The following is an 18,171-nucleotide window of genomic DNA, read 5'->3' as shown; positions in this document are numbered from 1 at the left end:
AGTCATGTTCCAAACAGTTCTTCCCAACCTCACTCCTCATTCCCACACAGTGAACCAACAGTCTACCATGGAGGTAGACCCCCATGGGCGTCAACTGGCACTTCAAATTCAAATGTAATCCAGCCTAGCTGACCACTGTCCTCTTCCTTTGTGTTCCCTATCTCAGTACTACTGCAGGAAAAACAAAACAAAACAAAACAAAACAAAAAACCATGTGTTGTGTTTTAGACAAACATGCTAGAGGCGACTTCCCACAAAATGTAAGCAGATGGAAGAAGAGAACTCAATGCAGCAAGGACGTTCCATGTAGTCTAAGGAATTCTGTCCCACAGGGAACACAGGCAGATTTTATAGTCAGTCTCTGGGATAAGAGGGACAAGGAGCCATTGTCCTTGGAACAAAGAGTTAATGGCTCATGCTGACAGTTGTTACTGAGCAGTTTCAGTGGTTAGGTATATTTTCACACACCCCACGGTGTCCCTCCCTCTCCCATCCCTGACGGTATGGAGCACCCCTGGAAAGGATTCTCCTTGTCCAGGTTCTACATCACCATCTTTCCTTTCATACAAGCTACAAAACCTTCATGTGACTAGAGAGGCAGCATGAGAGCTTAGAGCAACAGTTCTCAAAGTGTGTTCCATAGACCCTTAGCCTTTAAGAAAGTACCACTTGCCAAGTACTGATATGGTACAAAGAAGAATATCCAGTTATCTGAAAAGGCTATTCAAATGCTCCCTCCTAATCTTTCCAAGCATGTGACTGTGTGAGGCCAAATTATCTTTAAGCAAAATGATATAGCTCAGCAGATTAACTGGGGAAGCAAATATAGGAGTCGGACTTTTTTTTTCTATTAAGCTAACCATCAGTGAGTTTTGCAAAAACTTCTATTGCCATTCATCTCCCTTTTTGTGGTGTAGAAAATATACTTACTTTTCATAAAAAATGTTATTTATGTGAACACCTATTGGGTTAAGCTTACTATTATTATTTTAAATGAATTACCGTTAGTAAATGAGGTTATTATTTTAAGTGTATTATGAATATTGATTTTTAAAAAGATTGTCAGTTTTATTTTTTTTAAAGATTTTATTTATTTATTTGACAGAGATCACAAGTAGGCAGAGAGACAGGCAGAGAGAAAGGAAGGGAAGGAGGCTCCCTGCTGAGCAGACAGCCCGATGCCAGGCTCGATCCCAGGTCCCTGGGATCATGACCTGAGCCGAAGGCAGAGGCTTTAACCCACTGAGCCACCCAGGCACCCCAATCAGTTTTAATTCCCAGTATGATCAAAATTGATAGATATAATCCACATAAACCAAAGCCCTTTGGGGTCATCAATAATTTTTAAGACCCTAAGTTGGTCTAATAACTAAAAGTTTAAGAACCACTGGTTTAGAGGTTGAATTCATAGACCTGATTGCTGAAGCTTAGTTTAGTAGCTGGTATCTGACTAACTTCAGTGAGGTATCTTAAAAAATGTTTATGCCTCAGTTTCCTCATCTCCTGAGAGAAGTAATTACTCCTCCCTCACAAAGTAGGTGTAATGAAGACACAGAGCTTACAATGGCACTTGGCAGACAGGAAGTCCCCCATACAGGAAAGTCATTATTATTAGCCCCCAAAGGCCATCAAATTGGCCTTGGCAACCTCTCCCCCATGTGTTCCCTCTCAGAGCCTGCACTAGTTCCGGTCTCTGGTTTCTTCTCTAGTTTAGGTCAACATTCACATAGACTCCAACCACCAAATCTAAAGACAACTCCTGTTCTTCTTTCCTAAGCCACAGGTCAGTTCATGGCTGTGCCTCCTCAGAAACTAAAGCCATCTCCCAGCAAGCAAGGTCGGAATCCATGAACCTGTCACCCAGTTTGGTAAGCAAGGCCCTCTACAGAGTGCCATCCTAACTCTGGAGCCGGGTGTTCATAGAATGTACCTTGAAGAACACTTGTTCTGTAGAAACTGTTTCATGCGAGTGCTAAACAAAAGGATGCCGTCATCGAATAAGCTGGGAAAACTAACTGGTTACCCTGATTTCTTCCTTTCTGAAGTAATTTCCCAAACTTTTCAAAAGGTGTTCATGTGCCGTGTCGCCAACGGACTGGAACCCAGAAACTACACAGGTGCTTTGTTTGCTGACTGGGGAATCTTGTTGCAGGATGTCTCAGGAACTAGTGTATGAAAGGACACATGTGGGGAACACTGCTAGCCTTATCTCTCAGTGTTTGGGGGCAGATTCTTTGCTGTTTCCTAAACTTACCATGCTTCCTGGTTTTTCTTCTTTCTATTTCCATGGCAAAGGGTAGTCTACATATTATCTCCCAACACATACCCTCCCCTCTGCAAAGCCTCCTGATTTCTCAAATCAGAGTTAATTATCCCTTTTTTGTTCCTCTGCTTTTATCGAACTAAAATTTCTGCCTCCTGCTTTGTTTCAGTTAGTTGTTGGTATGTGGTTTTTTTGTTTTTTTTTTTTTCATTAAATTGTGACATTGTTGGGGGAGAGGGCAGCAAGGGATAGAACATGGATTCAGGTCACTATTTAACAAGAACCCCAGGGGTGCCTGGGTGGCTTAGTGGGTTAAGCCTTTGCCTTTGGCTCAGGTCATGATCTCAGGATCCTGGGATCAAGCCCCACATCGGGCTCTCTGCTCAGTGGGGAGCCTGCTTCCCCCTATCTCTCTGCCCACCTCTCTGCCTACTTGTGATCTCTCTCTCTCTCTCTGCCAAATAGGTAAATAAAATCATTTTTAAAAAATTAAAAATTTGGGGCATCTGGGTGTCTCAGTGGGTTACGCCTCTGCCTTCAGCTCAGGTCATAATCTCAGGGTCCTGGTATCGAGCCCCGCATCGGGCTCTCTGCTCAGCGGGAAGCCTGCTTCCACCTCTCTCCCTCCGCCTGCCTCTCTGCCTACTTGTGATCTCTCTCTTTCTGTCAAATAAATAAAATTTAAAAATAAAATAAAAAATTTAAGAATTTAAAGAATAACAAGAACCCCAACAGCAAAGGCACAAGAGAAACTAACATTCTGTTTTTACTCAAGATTTAATTCAAAGTTGCTCAAGATTACTCCCTCCTTACAACTGAATGAGATATCAAGTTCCAAAACAAAGAGCTATTGGTCCACCCTATCAACTGAAAAAAGTAGTAAAATTAAAACATTTGACAGGTGTCATAAAGAACTCCATCAGAACATTTTAGACCAAAAGCAAACATAGAAACTACATGTCCCTTCAATGATTGTATTAGGGTTCTCCAGAGAAACATCCCAATAGGATGGATGGATATATAATATATTCAGCCATTTTATATGTAATTTATGGATTTATATTTACATGTAATTTATATATAAATTTATTATAAGGAGTTGGCTCACATGATTATGGAAGCTTAGAAATCCTGTGATCTGCCATTTGCAAGTTGGAGATGCAAGAAAGCCAGTGGTGTAAATTCCAATCTGTGTCTGAAGGCCTGAGAACCAGGGACCGATGGTGTAAGTCCCAGCCCAAGGACAAGAGAAGGCAGATGTCTCAGCATAGATAGGCAGACAGAAAGAAAAGAGTTCAACCTCCCTCCACCCGCAATCCTCCATGGACTGGATGATGCCCACCCACAATGAACTTAAGTTCATTCAACCATAAATATTTACTTAATTCGACTACGCATCAAGGAGATGAGGAAGATACACAGATGAGTAAGAAAAAGTGCTTAGTCTCAAGAAGCTCCTAGCCTAGAGAAGAAGGAAAAGAAAAGAACAAATTATAATGAAGAAAGTGCTTATGGTAGAGAAATCTACAAACACTATTGGAACAAAAATAAAGAATTAACCTGCCTGGAGGAATCCAGGAAAGCAGCACAGAACAGGTCATTATCTGATTTAGGTTTTGAAGGGTAACCAGGAATTCACAAGGAGAATTTTCTAAATTCTTTAGAAAAGAATTTGCTAAATTCTTTAGCAAAGAAAGGGAAAGGAGATTTACTCCCAGAGGCTCAGACACACGCGGTGGATATTTTGAGTTTGAATCTTCATCACCTTCTCTACCCATCTTTGATAATGACTTTGATAATGACAAATAATGACCCCTTGAAATAGATCCATGTCCGAATCGAAGTTAAAGACTCTGAGATGGGGTGATTATGCTGCATTATCAGGGTCAGTCCTAAATGCAATCCCAAGTATCTTTCTAAGAGGGAAGCAGAGGGAAATTTGACACAGGTAGAAGAGGAGAAGGCACTGTGATTCTGGCAGCTTTTGGGTGATGTGCCCACAAGCCAAGGAATGTCAGAAGCTACCAGAAGCTGAAAGAGGCAAGGAATGGATTTCCTCCAGAGCTCCAAAGAAAGTATAGCCCTGCTAACACCTTGACTTCAGCCCAGTGTTATTGATTTTGGACACTTAACTTCAGAAATCATGAAAGCATAAATTTCTGTTATTATAAGTCACCACATTTGTGGAAATTTGTTACAGCAGCAATAAGAGACTAATTCAGATGTTGTCTGCTATCTGGCTTGAGTATCACTTCCTGACATCCAGGGAGGACTCTGGAATAATCTCACTATTTTCATCTCTACCCTATCTCCTGTAATTACCCTGGGTGGTATCACTCCCTAGGTAGATAATCCACCCAACACCTCAACTGTACCACCTCACCTGTTAAGCTCTTTGACTCCAATGAGCCACCATTCCTCCAGTTTCATACCTACACAGACATGCTCATCAGTAAAAACTCCAACAACCTGTCTTCTGACTACCAATTCCTATTCTCAAAGCTCTCTCCACTTCCAAACTTGACAAAAACTCCTATGCCCTAACCCCTCCATTTCCCCACCATGTATAGGCCTCTCCAGTTTCTTTCCCTTCCCCATAGACATCACTGGGACAACCTTTTCAACAGAACCCACAGGTGAATTTGCCAAGAAGCTCCTAGACCAGCAGGCCTCTCACTTGCCAGGGATCTGGCAAAAGGGAAGCTGAGTTGAACCTACATTTAGTTTGGATTCAGTGGGATTTATTTACATGGTTCATGGTCTGTTTCGGTGCAGAGGAATGGTTTCAGGAAATCCTCTTAATGCCCACTCTGCATCTTTAATCTGAATTGTAACAGAAGGCAGAGGGGCAGAAGTTTCACATAACTCTCAACTGTCCTGGGGCAGAGAGCACTGGCAATATAGTCATCATGTCAGTGTCAGAGCCCAGCGTCTAGAAAGTTCTCCCGATAGCCAAACATGGGAAACTATGAATGGGGGAATTCAGTTCCCACTAACACACAGTGAAAACAGCCATGAAACAGAAGCTCTCTTCTGCCCGGAATCTACTCTGTAACACGGTGTATCACCAATGCGCCACCTATTTTCTGTTTCTCTTTTGAGAAACATGCAAAATCAACTTTATCAGAATTCCTATGTTTGTAGCTCTCAAAAATATTTTCAAATCATATCAAAAGCTGTAAACAGAAGGGATAAATAGGCTTTTAGAGTTCTGATAATCCAATTAAAGAAAAGCACTAATATTTACGTTTCTTGTTGATCTGGCACAAAGTAGTAGTATCAATGAGGAAAATGTGAATTTCCTACCATGCCACTAAAGATCAGTGACAACACCCAAATCGTTCAAAGTACACTAGATATTGGTCACTGCACAAGTAATCTTGAAAAGCCCTGAAAGTTTACAGCGTGTATGTAAAAACACTTTGATGGAGATGTTCTCCAAATCAGAAGCTAAAAATTTACATAAGCTATAAAAGAAGTTCTCCTAAACTTCTGATAGAAAATTAATTTTGATACACCATGTTATTCTCTCTACAGAAATGCTACTGCCAAGTTACTGTCAGATGAAGAAGAGATCAAAAGCACTCAGCCAAATCTGGGGCGGGGAGGGCATGGGATATGATAAAGGCATGCCAGGGAGTTAACAGAATATTACATTACTTAAAAGGATTTTTTTAATGTTTATAGTATTTGTTAGCTCTTTAAAATTGTAAATTGTTGTGCTTTGTATTGTCATTTAAAAGTGTTACTTTCATTTTCAATTTTGTATTTTTTTTTCCTTAAAAAGAACCCACAAAACTGAATAGCTTCAAGCCTACCAAACGCAGATCTCCCCTTGACAGAACACTGCTCTTCCTCAGTACCTTGCCTTTGCGTTTTAACCTCTAACCCTGGATTGACCCCACCTAATAAGTGTATGGACTTATAAGTGTACTAATAAGTGTACTAGTAAGTGTAAGGAATGATAGAATCAGAAAATCATTCTTCATGGCTCTCTGTGAAACAACCAGTTCAGAAAAGGGCCATCACTGGAAAATACTGAACCAAAAGGTAGAAGGTTATTAACAAGCTATCTGCATGATGTCCAATTACCACTCCCAGATTGTTTTACAAGTGCAAAGGGATAGATGTATCCTTACAATGGACACTATCCTAATGGATTAAACTTAGAATTCCTCACAGAGGGACAATCTGGCATTATGTCCTTCCTGCCATGATGTAATATGGTTATTGTGTACCCTCATGGCATCACCCCATGAAGTATTCTTGCCAACAACCCAGTTTAATCTGGATGTTAGTAAACCTTTGTACCTAACTTCCAGTTTACAGAAATGTGGGGGCTAAAGGAAGGAGCTAAGTAACCCTACAAGTAAACAAGAAATCCAGAAGTTGGAACATTCTACAAAACCTGGTCTCTTCACAACTTTTCCATGAGTTATTTCTCAATGTCATAGGAAAATAAAAAGGTAGAGGGACTGCCTTTAAAAGGGAACAAAAAAATACAATCAAATGCATGAACTTTAACCATATCCTAGTCCTCTTATGTCTCTACCCCCCCTTCCCCAAAAAAGCACAACAGTTACAAAAGACATTTGGAAAATGGGGAATTTTAAATCTAAACTAATTACTAAACAACACTGGGGAATTCCTGTTTATTTTCTTCAATACGACAACAGTAATGTGTCTATATAAAGCAATAAATTTTTAGGAGATACACGCTGAAGTTTTTAGGGGTGAAGTTATTCTGATGTGTGCAACTTACTTTCAAATGGTCCAGCAGCTTCTCTTTACTTTGAAAATTTTTACAATTAAAAAGACTGGAATAAGTAAAAAAAAAAAAAAAAGGTATTAAATCTATTTTTCTCTCATTTGGTCAATCTAACCAAGAAGTTTTTCGTAGAGTCAGAGTAATTCCTCTCATCCAACATTAGCAGTGAAGCAGTACCAAAGCCTAGGGGCTAATGTTTTCAGAACTGTTGTATTATACAAAAAAATCTCTTAGGGTCCAAATGCAGTCATGGCCCGCTTAATTTGTGTTTATGAGTAGCCCAAGGGAATTTTTAGATTGCTAACTGCCATTCTGGGTGGAAAAGTCAAGCAGGATCAAGGGGCAGAGGAGAGACAGAACTGAAGCAAACAGTTTGACTTATTTTATTGATTTTAGGAAGAAAAAGAAATAAGATTCATTTCAGGGGCACTACACACTTCCAGGGATTCATCTCATAATAAAAATGATGAGAGAAGTACTTTATAATTTATGAACACCCTCATATAGATTACCTCTTGGACTCCTCAAAACTTAGGAAGCAGAGAAAGCAAGTAACATTCCCAATGGACAGAGGAGGAAACTGAGGCTCAGAGAGGCTAGGCTGCAGGAGTCCCTGGAGGTCCCACGGCTAGCATGTCAGTCCAGATCTTTCACACATGACCACTGTCCTCGAGTGCAGTCACTGAGGGGCAGTCTCAGAGTGTGTAATGCTCATTCCCCTGAGCTTCAGTTTGGGACTAAAGAGCCTTGGGCTCATCTGAGAAACTGCAGAGGTTGGAAGTAACACTTGGCATCAGACCCCCTTTCTTCCATCTACAGGAGGGGGCGGGGGTAGGAAGGATCAAGAACCCAGTCTACAAGGAGGCAGCCTCCTGATCGGCCCTGCACACTTCCCTGCTGGGCTGCCTCTGGGGCAGGGACAGGTCTTCAAACATAGTCCCTGAGCAGAGTCCCAGGACAAGCCAGGGAATGGAAGGACCATGTAAGGCACAGCAATCACTGAAAACAAGGTACAAACAAGTACTGTGAAAAGCAAAAGCACCAGCAGATGAGTGTGATTACTTCACTCCCCCGGTCAAGTCCAACCCCTCATGGTGCCTAATGGCTGGCTGTTTAGAGTGGCTTCTCTCCATAAGACGCTGTAACTGGGGGAAATTACTAATTCCGTGGCTTTCCTAAAACACAGAGGTCCACCAAATGTTTGCTTGGCAGGTTTTTTTTCTCCCCAGAGGGCAGCTCATTAAGTCTGACAATAAAGCAGGCTTTGTTCTAAAGATTTACAGTGTTTTCCCAGTGCAAATTCTAATTGACAACCACCAGGAGAATAACAATGAAGAGCAAAGAGAGCTCTGGTTTCTTCCATTCTTCCAAGATCCATCTCAAAGAAGTACTCCTCGCTTCTTAGTTTCCTAGACCAGGGTTTAGCTTGGTCTTTATTTAGACACAGGCAGAAGCAGATGCTTGGGTATCAGAAGTTTATCATTCAAAGTAGTCAAATCTTAAAACACGAAAAGATTCATTCTCTCAAACTTCAAAGATAGGAAATTTCATGTAATTCCCAGGCTCAGCATATCGGGTCCCTCCATGCAGAATAAGCATATTACATAAAAATGCAACCATGCCTTTTCCATGGAAGGGGGGACCCTAAAAAAAAATAAATAAATAAAGTGCATGATGAGTGAGAGTCTTCAGAAAAGGTTGCGTGAGAATATTAAAGGCATGGCTATTCAAAGGGACTCATCATGGAATAAAAGTTCAAGTATGGAGGGAGTGATTTCAATATGAATGCTGGGTGTTGCGGTCACAAACAGGAGTCTCTCCTCTACACAGAGAAGCAAGTCACATCAAGCAAGTCAGGGAACTGTGAGTGACAAGGTATAGAGAGGCCTGTTCAGACAAGGGACAGACATTACTGGACCCTTTTTCAAAGAAAACTTTGAAGATTTTGTTAGGCTTTCTTCGTGGAACTGTCACAAGGTAACAATACAGTTGCAAATGAGTGGTGTTCAGTGGTCACATCACTGCCTTTTGCAGACCAGCTGCCAATGGCTGCCCATGATGGGAAATTAGCATTAGAGAAGGGACTCTCTCCGGAGGTTACTGGGCTGAGGCACAGCGCAGTGAGAAAAATTTCAAATAAAGTACAACACCCAACACAGCCACAGGAACCAAAAGCAAAATAAAACCGCCGTCTGAGAGGAAAAATGGCCAAAACTTTAAAAAATGTAAAAGAAAAACAAACAAAACACCCTCCTTAACTTCTTCCTGAATTTCCTCCTTCTCCAAAGAGTATCTATCCAGGTCCCTACAGTAAAAATAAACAAAAACCACGTGCTTCCAGCAGCCTGTACAGACTAAGGGAAGCGGAACTGGTGGGAGGTGGGAGAACAGCACAATTCACCCTCCTCTTTCTAATCAAAAGCAGAGAAAGGAACCAAAGTGGGAAAGCACCCCAGCCAGGAGCACCAGACCAGGAGTCAGGAGGTCCGCACCCTTACTATGCTAGCACCTACCAAGAAGTGTTTTGAAAAGTACCTTGACCTCCGACTCTTCTTGTCCTCATCTGAAAAGGAAAGGATTCATCTAGATCAGTGGCTCCCCCGCTGTATTCCTTGGAGCCCTGGGGTTGCCTCTAAGAAAACCACAGCAAGACGGGGTAAGGCAAAGGGAATGGGGCTCAAGCTTGCTCTCAACCCTAAATAGTTCATCATTGATCCATTTTACATATTGAGATTGTGAGTCAAGTCTTCTGTTTAAAGAGTTCTATCACCAAGACACCTCACAACTGAGATGGCTTAAAAGTACCAGGCCAACATGTCTTGTAATTTTTTCTCTCTATGATTATGTGGTTTCTACATGCCTCTCTGCATTACTATTATTAGAATTCAGGAATAGACAGTCTCATGGATATGGATCCTCCAGTCTGTGTATCAGGTTCTCTTGTTCCTATTTAAAGGGTGAGGGCTCTGAAGCTCAGACAAGGCAAAGGGACCCAAATCACAGGGTTCGGCAGTTGACAGGATTCAAACTCAGAAACGTCTGAGATTAAAACCAGTAAGCTCAGTGCCGTCCTTAAAGAATAAACTTTGCTGTAACAAAACAAAACAAAACAAAAACCGGTTACCTCATTATTATGACAATTTTTTCTCCCTGGAACATCAGGTTCTTCATTTGTCTTCTCTGAGAGTAAACACTTACCCTGGCGAGATGAAATGAATAGCCAGAAGTTCTGCCCAACAAGCCAATCTGTTGGGTACAGGAAAGCCCAAAACGTTGGCAAAGCCTCCAGGGCAATAATGGTTGTTAAGAACTTTCAAAGCAAACAAAACTCCTAGAAGAGAGTAAAGAGCACACAAATATCAACAATCCAAACGTGGCACTAATCCACGTTTACAAAGAAAACTAACTGAAAATGAAAATGATTATTTGACTATATCTCATTTCTTGTTTTGAAACACCCTTTTCTTTACAAGTCAACCCAGCTTTTGGTAGAAAGACAATGTTCAAGGTAATCGTCCTTTTGATGGTTTTTTAACGCAGAAGTTCATGCTGACTTTCGGTATGCTGGAAAATAGACAACACGTAAAATGGGAATAAAATACCGAAAATGATACTAAATGCCGCTGAACTGTTCATGTCAAGTTGTTAATTTTATGCTATGTGATTTTTTAACTCCATAAAAAAAAAATAGCAGTAATGTGTATTTTTTTCAAACCTCTTTGGAAAGACATGTTGAGGATAGGGCATGTTTCCTTTCTTCCCCCACAACTGGCTGTATGAGGATGTATCTTAAAGGGAAGGGGGCCAGATGGCAGTGAAAGTAGAGGGAAAAGTTGGATTTCCTTCTGTTACAGCACTATTTCCCCCCTTCTTTATCACATTCTAATTCTTAGAACACCTCATTTTGGCCCAGATGGCCATTTCCGCACTCTGAGATACAGGGAGAGTGACCTGTAACACAGGTCACAGTGAAACACAGTGAGTGTGCCATCGTAAGGTGTGGTACATGGATTTATGAGGTTATTGAGAGGCATACTTATGGTTTTAGAGAATTCCTTATCACAGATTCACCACTGGGTCTTTCCACCATGAAGGAGCCAGTGTGTATTTCTAGAACTACATCTCCTACAAACTACCTTGGAGCAGACCCTGATGCAAACTGTCCAAGAGAGAATGATGTAGCGTTAAAACAGAATAGCATGATCTTCTCTCCCCTGCTCCAATCATCCTTCTCTCCAAAACGCGAGCTCCAGCAATCCTTAGCCACTCAGAATTCAATTCCCTCACCAAATAAGGACGCTCGCTTTATAAAATGACAACAGCGACACCTCCCTTACTATCTTCATGCAGGCTCCCTTAGCAATTTGTCTGCCTTACCTGAGAAACCTACGGCACAGTTCCTTCTGAAGCCAGGTTCATCCAAAAATTCTGCAAGAGCAAATTCCAAGAACAGGTACAGCACTCCAGTGAGCAAGGAGAAGGTGATGATGACATAGGCAAACCATCGACTGCCTAGTCTTCTTTCCAGATGTATTCCTTTCCAGAGCATGGATGCCATGTTGAAATACAAATGCCAGTCATCTGCGTGGTGAAGAGGAGAAAGCAGTAAGCGCTGCCAGTCTTTTTGCTGGTAACACTTCTCCACGCTAAGGCAGGACTCGAACAGCGGTTTCAGAGGATTCAAGAACAACCAGATGTTGAGAACCAAAGTTGCGAGGGTGACAGGCGGAATATTGCTGATCCCAACATGGAAGATTTGAGAGAGGAGCAGAATAAGTCCAGCGTTAATTCCTCTTGATCTCCGCTGCATAGTTGGATATCAAACCAGTGCTGCGAAAACGCGGCAAGGTTTTAGGAATTGGGAAAGATATATAGGCAGCCGAACCTAAAACATAAAATGCACATGAAAATCGGTCAATTAAGACTTAATACACCGGGGCGCCTGGGTGGCTCAGTGGTTTAAGCCGCTGCCTTCGGCTCAGGTCATGATCTCAGGGTCCTGGGATCGAGTCCCACATCGGGCTCTCTGCTCGGCAGGGAGCCTGCTTCCCTCTCACTCTCTCTGCCTGCCTCTCTGCCTACTTGTGATCTCTCTCTGTCAAATAAATAAAAGATCTTTAAAAAAAAAAAAAAAACGAAAAAAAAAAAAAAAAAAGACTTAATACACCAATAAGGCATGTTCACTTAAAGATGAGCTTACATTGTATATATCCCACATCCATCTGAGAGAAACATTTTTTTTTCAGTGTCTTCCAGAGTAACATTAGGATGCTGCCCTTCCTCATTTTACATTCTAAAATAGAAATTTTCTCCCAAATCCCAATGGACCAGTTAATGGATACATATGCTTTCTCTGACATATACGCCATGAAAAAAAAAAAAGAGTTGTCTTCTTATAAACAAATTTGTAACCTCTTAAAAACCTAGAAAGACAGTGTGTAAATATTTAATAATGATTTCTACTCAGAATGCTGAACAGGATTCTTTACCCCCTTAATTTTTTTAAAGAAATATTTAATTTTGATATAGTCGATACATTCTGCCCCAAAGTTTTGTTTTTTTTTTAAAGATTTTATCTTTTATTTGACAGACAGAGATCACAAATAGGCAGAGAGGCAGGCAGAGAGAGAGGGGGAAGCAGGCTCCCTGCTGAGCAGAGAGCGCGATGCGGGGCTCGATCTCAGGACTCTGGGATCATGACCTGAGCCGAAGGCAGAGGCTTAACCTACTGAGCCACCCAGGCACCTCGCCCCAAAGCTTTTAAACTTCCATAGGCAGGTTTTAAAATGCAAGCATTTACTATCTTCTACTCCATAATGCCAGTTACCATCTGCGAGGCTGTTTTATCTTCACAAAAATTTCTGCATTCATTTATTTATTCATTCATTCATTCAAGATGTATTTATTTGACAGAGAGAGAGCAAAGCAGGAGAAGCAGCAGACAGAGGCAGAGGGAGAGGGAGAAGCAGGCTCTCCACCGAGCCAAAAACAGAATGCAGGGCTCGATTCCACAACTCTGTGATCATGACCTGGGCCAAAGGCAGATGCTCAACTGACTGAGCCACCCAGGCGCCCCAAATTTCTGCTTTTAAAAGTCACTTGCTATGTGCCAAATCCTAGATTGAAACACAGTCACCATGTTTAAGGAACTCGTTTCCGGCTAAGAAGTAAGCTAACCATTGCCCAGGGACAGCAGAAGACTGCATCTGAGGTACATGGGTCAGCCTGAGGTGTCCTAGTCTGTACTGTGGTCTTAGAGAATAAAATGGAGTTAGCAACAAGAAAGAGTGCCAAGTTCAGCAGAATTTCTCCACCCTGCGCCCCCTCGCCCCCCCCCCCACCCGCCCCAAACCTGGGCTGTCCTTATGACTTGCTCCAGCTGACAATATGCAGACAGAAGGACACTAGTTCTCAATGTGGGCCTTGAGATGACCGACAGGATTCTGCTCTTTCTGGAAATGCTCTCAAGCAACCAAGTGGACATGTTTGGGCTAGCATGCTGGATGAGGAAAGACACAAACTTTAGTCACCCTGACGGCCCTGGCCACTAGCCAGCTCGTGCCCCTGAAGCAAAGCTGAGTAGTTGACCAGCAGCTGATCACAGTCACAGAAGTGAGTCCAGCAGAGCCCAGCCTAATTTGCTGAGCCACAGAACAGTGAGCTAAATAAATCGGACTGTAGCTTCGTCAAGAGTTAAGAGTGGTATGTTACACAGCAATCACTAACCAATACAGATGGTATGTGCTTTGGTGAGGGCATTGGTTATCCTTATGGGAAGAAGCTAGCAAAGAAAGAGACAAACTAAAGATGCAAAAGATACACAGGAAAAAATCAAGTCCTTAGAACAACCTTGTCTGTTGTAATAGGAAGGAAGAAGAAAAAGTCAATTGCAGATATAGGTCCCAAAGGCAGATTAGGACTGGGATGCTGGAAAAAGTTCTCATCTAGTGGTTTTTATCTATGGAGTTTCCTGGGCTCCCAACCAAATACTTGACTTACTCTGATCAAAGATTCTCATTCAGACAGGACACTGGAAGGTAAGTGAGCTTTGGGGCAAAAATGGATACAATTCTACTTAGAAGCTCTGAGACTGAGGGCAAGTTACTTAAACTCTCTGAACTTCACTTTTCTTGCTTTAAACTGGAGATGATAATACCTCCTTTCCTGGATTATCGTAACACATCTGGAATGAAGCAGATGCTAAATATACAGTGGCTACATTTTTCAATACTCTAATGTAATCTCACCTGTGCGGAAAAAGCTTTATGCAAATGGTAGCATCCTAACAAGGCTCAAATGTACTCCCCCCATCCTCTTCCCATATGCATTTTAAGAAATGACCAAGAAAAAAGTTACACATTAATGTGTATATGTGTGTTTGTGTACACCCCTGTTATTAGCACAATCCAAGTTTCTTTTTGTTTGCTTGTTTGTTTTTATTGCTATGAGCTTATTATTATAGCTCTGTAGTGTTCTCAGGAACTAAAGAACTTAAAAAAATTTCAACTGAAGAGCTCTTGGGCTATTGTAGAGAAACAGTCTATATTTTTCACATTGACATTCAAGTCTATTTTCAAATCTCCAATTGCTGTGATGTTTTTTGCAACATTCCCTAAATAATTTTAGTATAAAACCTCAATACCTATAATAGGAGCAATGGAAAAATCTAGCCTTCATTTTTAAGTAATCAGCTTACAAGAAATCACAAAATGAACTCTTTGATCTCAGTACAAATAGTGTCCTATGATGCTAGGCTATGCACAGCACAAAATCAAAACTAATTGGGTCTTTGCTTAAGAAAAATCCCCCCCACCCCAGCGGGAATCATTAGTGATGAGCAGTATTAAAAAAAAGATAGCGAACTTCCCCAATATTATTTCACACTACATCCAGGCTCGTTTTGCACTTGCTTGACTTCTGCCCAAATCCAATGGTCCTTTTCCCTGAGCATCCCTCTCACCATGACCTCCGCTGGGACCCCCAGGATCCTGTGCTCTCCTGTGGTGTCATCCCCCCCTTCTTGCAATCCCCCTTCCTCTGCTTTTCCTTTTGCCTCTACTCTTGCTCTCTTCAGCACACCCTCATGGAATTCCACTCCTGTGGTTTCTAGAATGCATTTTGTCATTTGGATCCCCAAATTTCCATTTTGCACCCTTGATTTCTCAGTAGGTTCCAGTGGCATAATCTCATAGGAAGAATACTGCCTGTCTGGTCTCTTGGTTTTTGAAAACTGAGTTACCCCTTCCCTCTCACAAAATTGTCTACTTAGCCATTCCTTAGGGCACTCCTCTATTTAATAAATATAAAGTACCAAGCGCATGCCAGTCTCCATGCCTAACTGCAGAGGCATTGCAAAGAACAAAACCCTTACAATTGCAGCCCCTAAATAACCCATTTCTATTTGCTAGGAAAAAAAATATTGGCTGTAGCAAATCAAAGGATGAATAAAATGATGTGGTTCACATTCACAGCAAATGTATACTTAATGGGAAGGCAGACAGAACCATAGCCAGTGTGAGATGTGCAGAACATATTTTGGGATCCATGTTTATAAATGAAGGCCACTAGAGTACAGTATGGCTAGAACGTAAGTCTGGGGTGTTCAGTAGCAAAGATAAATGGGCATACCTCATACCAACTCTATGGCTCACTTTCCTTCCAAATAAGTTATCAAGTCAGCCTTCAAAAGTGAAGAATGCAGCTTCTAACACAGTAACAGAAAATCCCTGTGGTCCATGTGAAGATCAAATCTGTAACTTGACCCCACGGACCTGGCAAGCATAGTTCTAAGAATACCAGAGAGAAGAGATCACAATAAGCGAGGACTGACTATAAATGAATGTTGTTTCATCGTGCTCATCAAATATATACAAAATTTCAGACTGCTGAGCTGGAAGAGAGACCACAGAGGCATGATCCGTTACAGCAACTCATCTATAAGCTGGAAACCAGTTCAGACTGTTTAGTTTGGGAAGTGATTATTTATTCTAACTTGTACCCAGACCATAAAACAGTTACCACCGTCCAAGGAAGAGCGGGCTAGTCCCTGCACTCCCCCAGCTCAGAAACACATCTTTCCCTCACGCTCAACCTGCCCAAGCTGAACACTGGATCCATCCCTTCCAATTCTGTGCCTCCGCATTCAGCATCTCAGGACACAGAATCTCCCCTTCCCCTGCTGTTCAAGTCAGAGATGCCGGAAACATCCTTGACCCGCCCTTTGCCCTCATCGCCCTCCTATCCTCACATCCCATCCACCACAGTTGGTTAATTTGTCCACAGTTTGTGTCAATCTCCTTCTTTCTAGCTCTTGAGCCCTACTCCAATCTAAGGCACTATCATACCTTGCCTGCATTATAACAAACTCTCTAACTGGATTCCCTCCCACCAACCATTTTCCCACCACCACCCAGAATAATCCCTATAAAACTGAAGTTGGATTCCCCTGCAAATAACCTACAATGGCTTATCATTACAGTTAGAATAAAGCCCAAACTCCTCACCATAACCACACACTTGCAACAACCACTATCCTGTCCACTTCTCTGGTCTCTGCCCCAGTCACGGTGGCCCACCACAAGGTGCTCCCAACCCAAGAGCTCCCAGATTGCAGCAGAAATGGCCAAGGGCAGAATCACCTTGTCTGTTTTGTTCACCACTAATTACCTAGAGCCTAGTACAACGACTGGCATATAGTCAGTGCTTACAAGTTATTGCCCAAGGACTGAAGATGAGTATTTTCTAATATATCCACATTATACAATAAATAAGACTGACTAAAAAGACTACAATCTGTTCATCTTCTAAGTATTTTTCCTGCAGTTGTAGCAACCCTCCCCATAGCACTGAGCATGTTATTTCATTTACGTTTTAGTCCCAGAAAAGCGTTTATAACATTTATCTCAACTTTACAGAAATAAACCTCTGGTCCATGTAAAGTGTATTAATAGGTTGTTTTGCCAGAACTATTTGATTAAAAAGTGGCATTTTAATTATGTAGTAATACACACTAGACAGCACTATATCAAAGTCGCGACAGAGAGACATGGAAGACTTCTTGAAATATTCAAAGGGAAAATAGCCATATTTACTTTTAATGAAAAATTAAAAATTAAACAGGTACGTAATAAGAAAAACCACGTGGCTAGAACAAACAAAAGAAACTGAATTTGTAACTTGGGAAACCAATGTGTCTCAAGGGGGAGAGAAAGGAGTTTTATAAAAAGGGGAAAAATCTAATTACAGTGATTTTCAATTCTACTTACAAAGCATAAAATACTTAATCATTAAAATTTACTAGGGTGGTAAATGTCTCAATTTTCAATTAAAATGTTCTATATCCCCAATCTGGCATCTGATAGTAACGGTGTTCATCTGTTTACCGGTTGAGGTACATTTGGGTTGTTTCTGCTTCTTGACTCAAATGAATAACGCGGCTAGGGACAGTCGTGTATAATTTTTTTGGTAGGCACACATTCTCAGTTCTCTTAGATATATACCCAGGAGTAGAATTGCTGGGTCATTTCTTTCGGGAAATGCCAAACTGTTTTCCAAATTTCAGCATCCTATTCTACTCCCTCCAGTGGTATAAGAGGATTCCAATGTCTCCACACCCTCAATACTACTTGTCTTGATCCTCCTTTTTCGTTTCAGCCATCTGAGTGGGTATGAGGTAGTACTGACTTAGATTTCCCTAATTATTAATGACACTGAGCAAACGCCTAAATTTTCGTTGCTTAAAATGTAATATAACCATGCACGCTGATAGGTCTGCAAAACCATACAGACAATCTCGCGCCCTCTCTCTCCCACTCTCTCTCCAAGAAACAGTTTAACAAGCTCAGGTCAAAAGAAAGCTTCAGAAAAGAAAGATGGAACCACAAAGAAATCATTCTGTTTAGCCTACCAGGATTTTAGCATTGTCATCCCTCTGGATGGGACGTGTTAAGAGTGAATGTCAGTGTACGTCACTAGTAGGGACATAAGCTAGGGCCCACTCATTTGACAATAAATACTGTAAAATCGATGTGACAGTAACAGAGGGTTAGTATGTTTTACCACTTCAAACAAAGCAAAAATGCTATGGAAATAGCAGATTATGTTAAACATAAAAGCATCCCTGCTTCTTAATTTACATGAG

General features: G+C 41.5%; 1 protein-coding gene across 5 annotated transcripts in view; it reads right to left on the bottom strand.

The window, feature by feature from the left end:
* RHBDD1 (rhomboid domain containing 1) overlaps positions 1–18,171 on the bottom strand; it is a 123,146-nt gene that overhangs the window by 84,930 nt on the left and 20,045 nt on the right. For 4 of the 5 annotated variants that reach the window (XM_046019783.1, XM_046019782.1, XM_046019786.1 and 1 more), the window contains exons 2-3: positions 11,409–11,916; positions 10,230–10,362 (exon numbers count right to left, since the gene is read on the bottom strand). In XM_046019783.1, the coding sequence (XP_045875739.1) occupies positions 10,230–10,362; positions 11,409–11,841 (566 nt within the window). In that variant the 5' untranslated portion in view covers positions 11,842–11,916. Of the gene's footprint in view, positions 1–10,229; positions 10,363–11,408; positions 11,917–13,383; positions 13,403–18,171 lie in introns of those variants that run through there. The other variant, XM_046019784.1, reaches the window with a different exon arrangement.

This window comes from Meles meles, chromosome 9, assembly GCF_922984935.1.
Source record: "Meles meles chromosome 9, mMelMel3.1 paternal haplotype, whole genome shotgun sequence".
NCBI classification, from domain to species: Eukaryota; Metazoa; Chordata; class Mammalia; order Carnivora; family Mustelidae; genus Meles; species Meles meles.
Note: the sequence above shows the minus strand (reverse complement) of the source record. Positions and strands in the feature narration are given on the sequence as shown.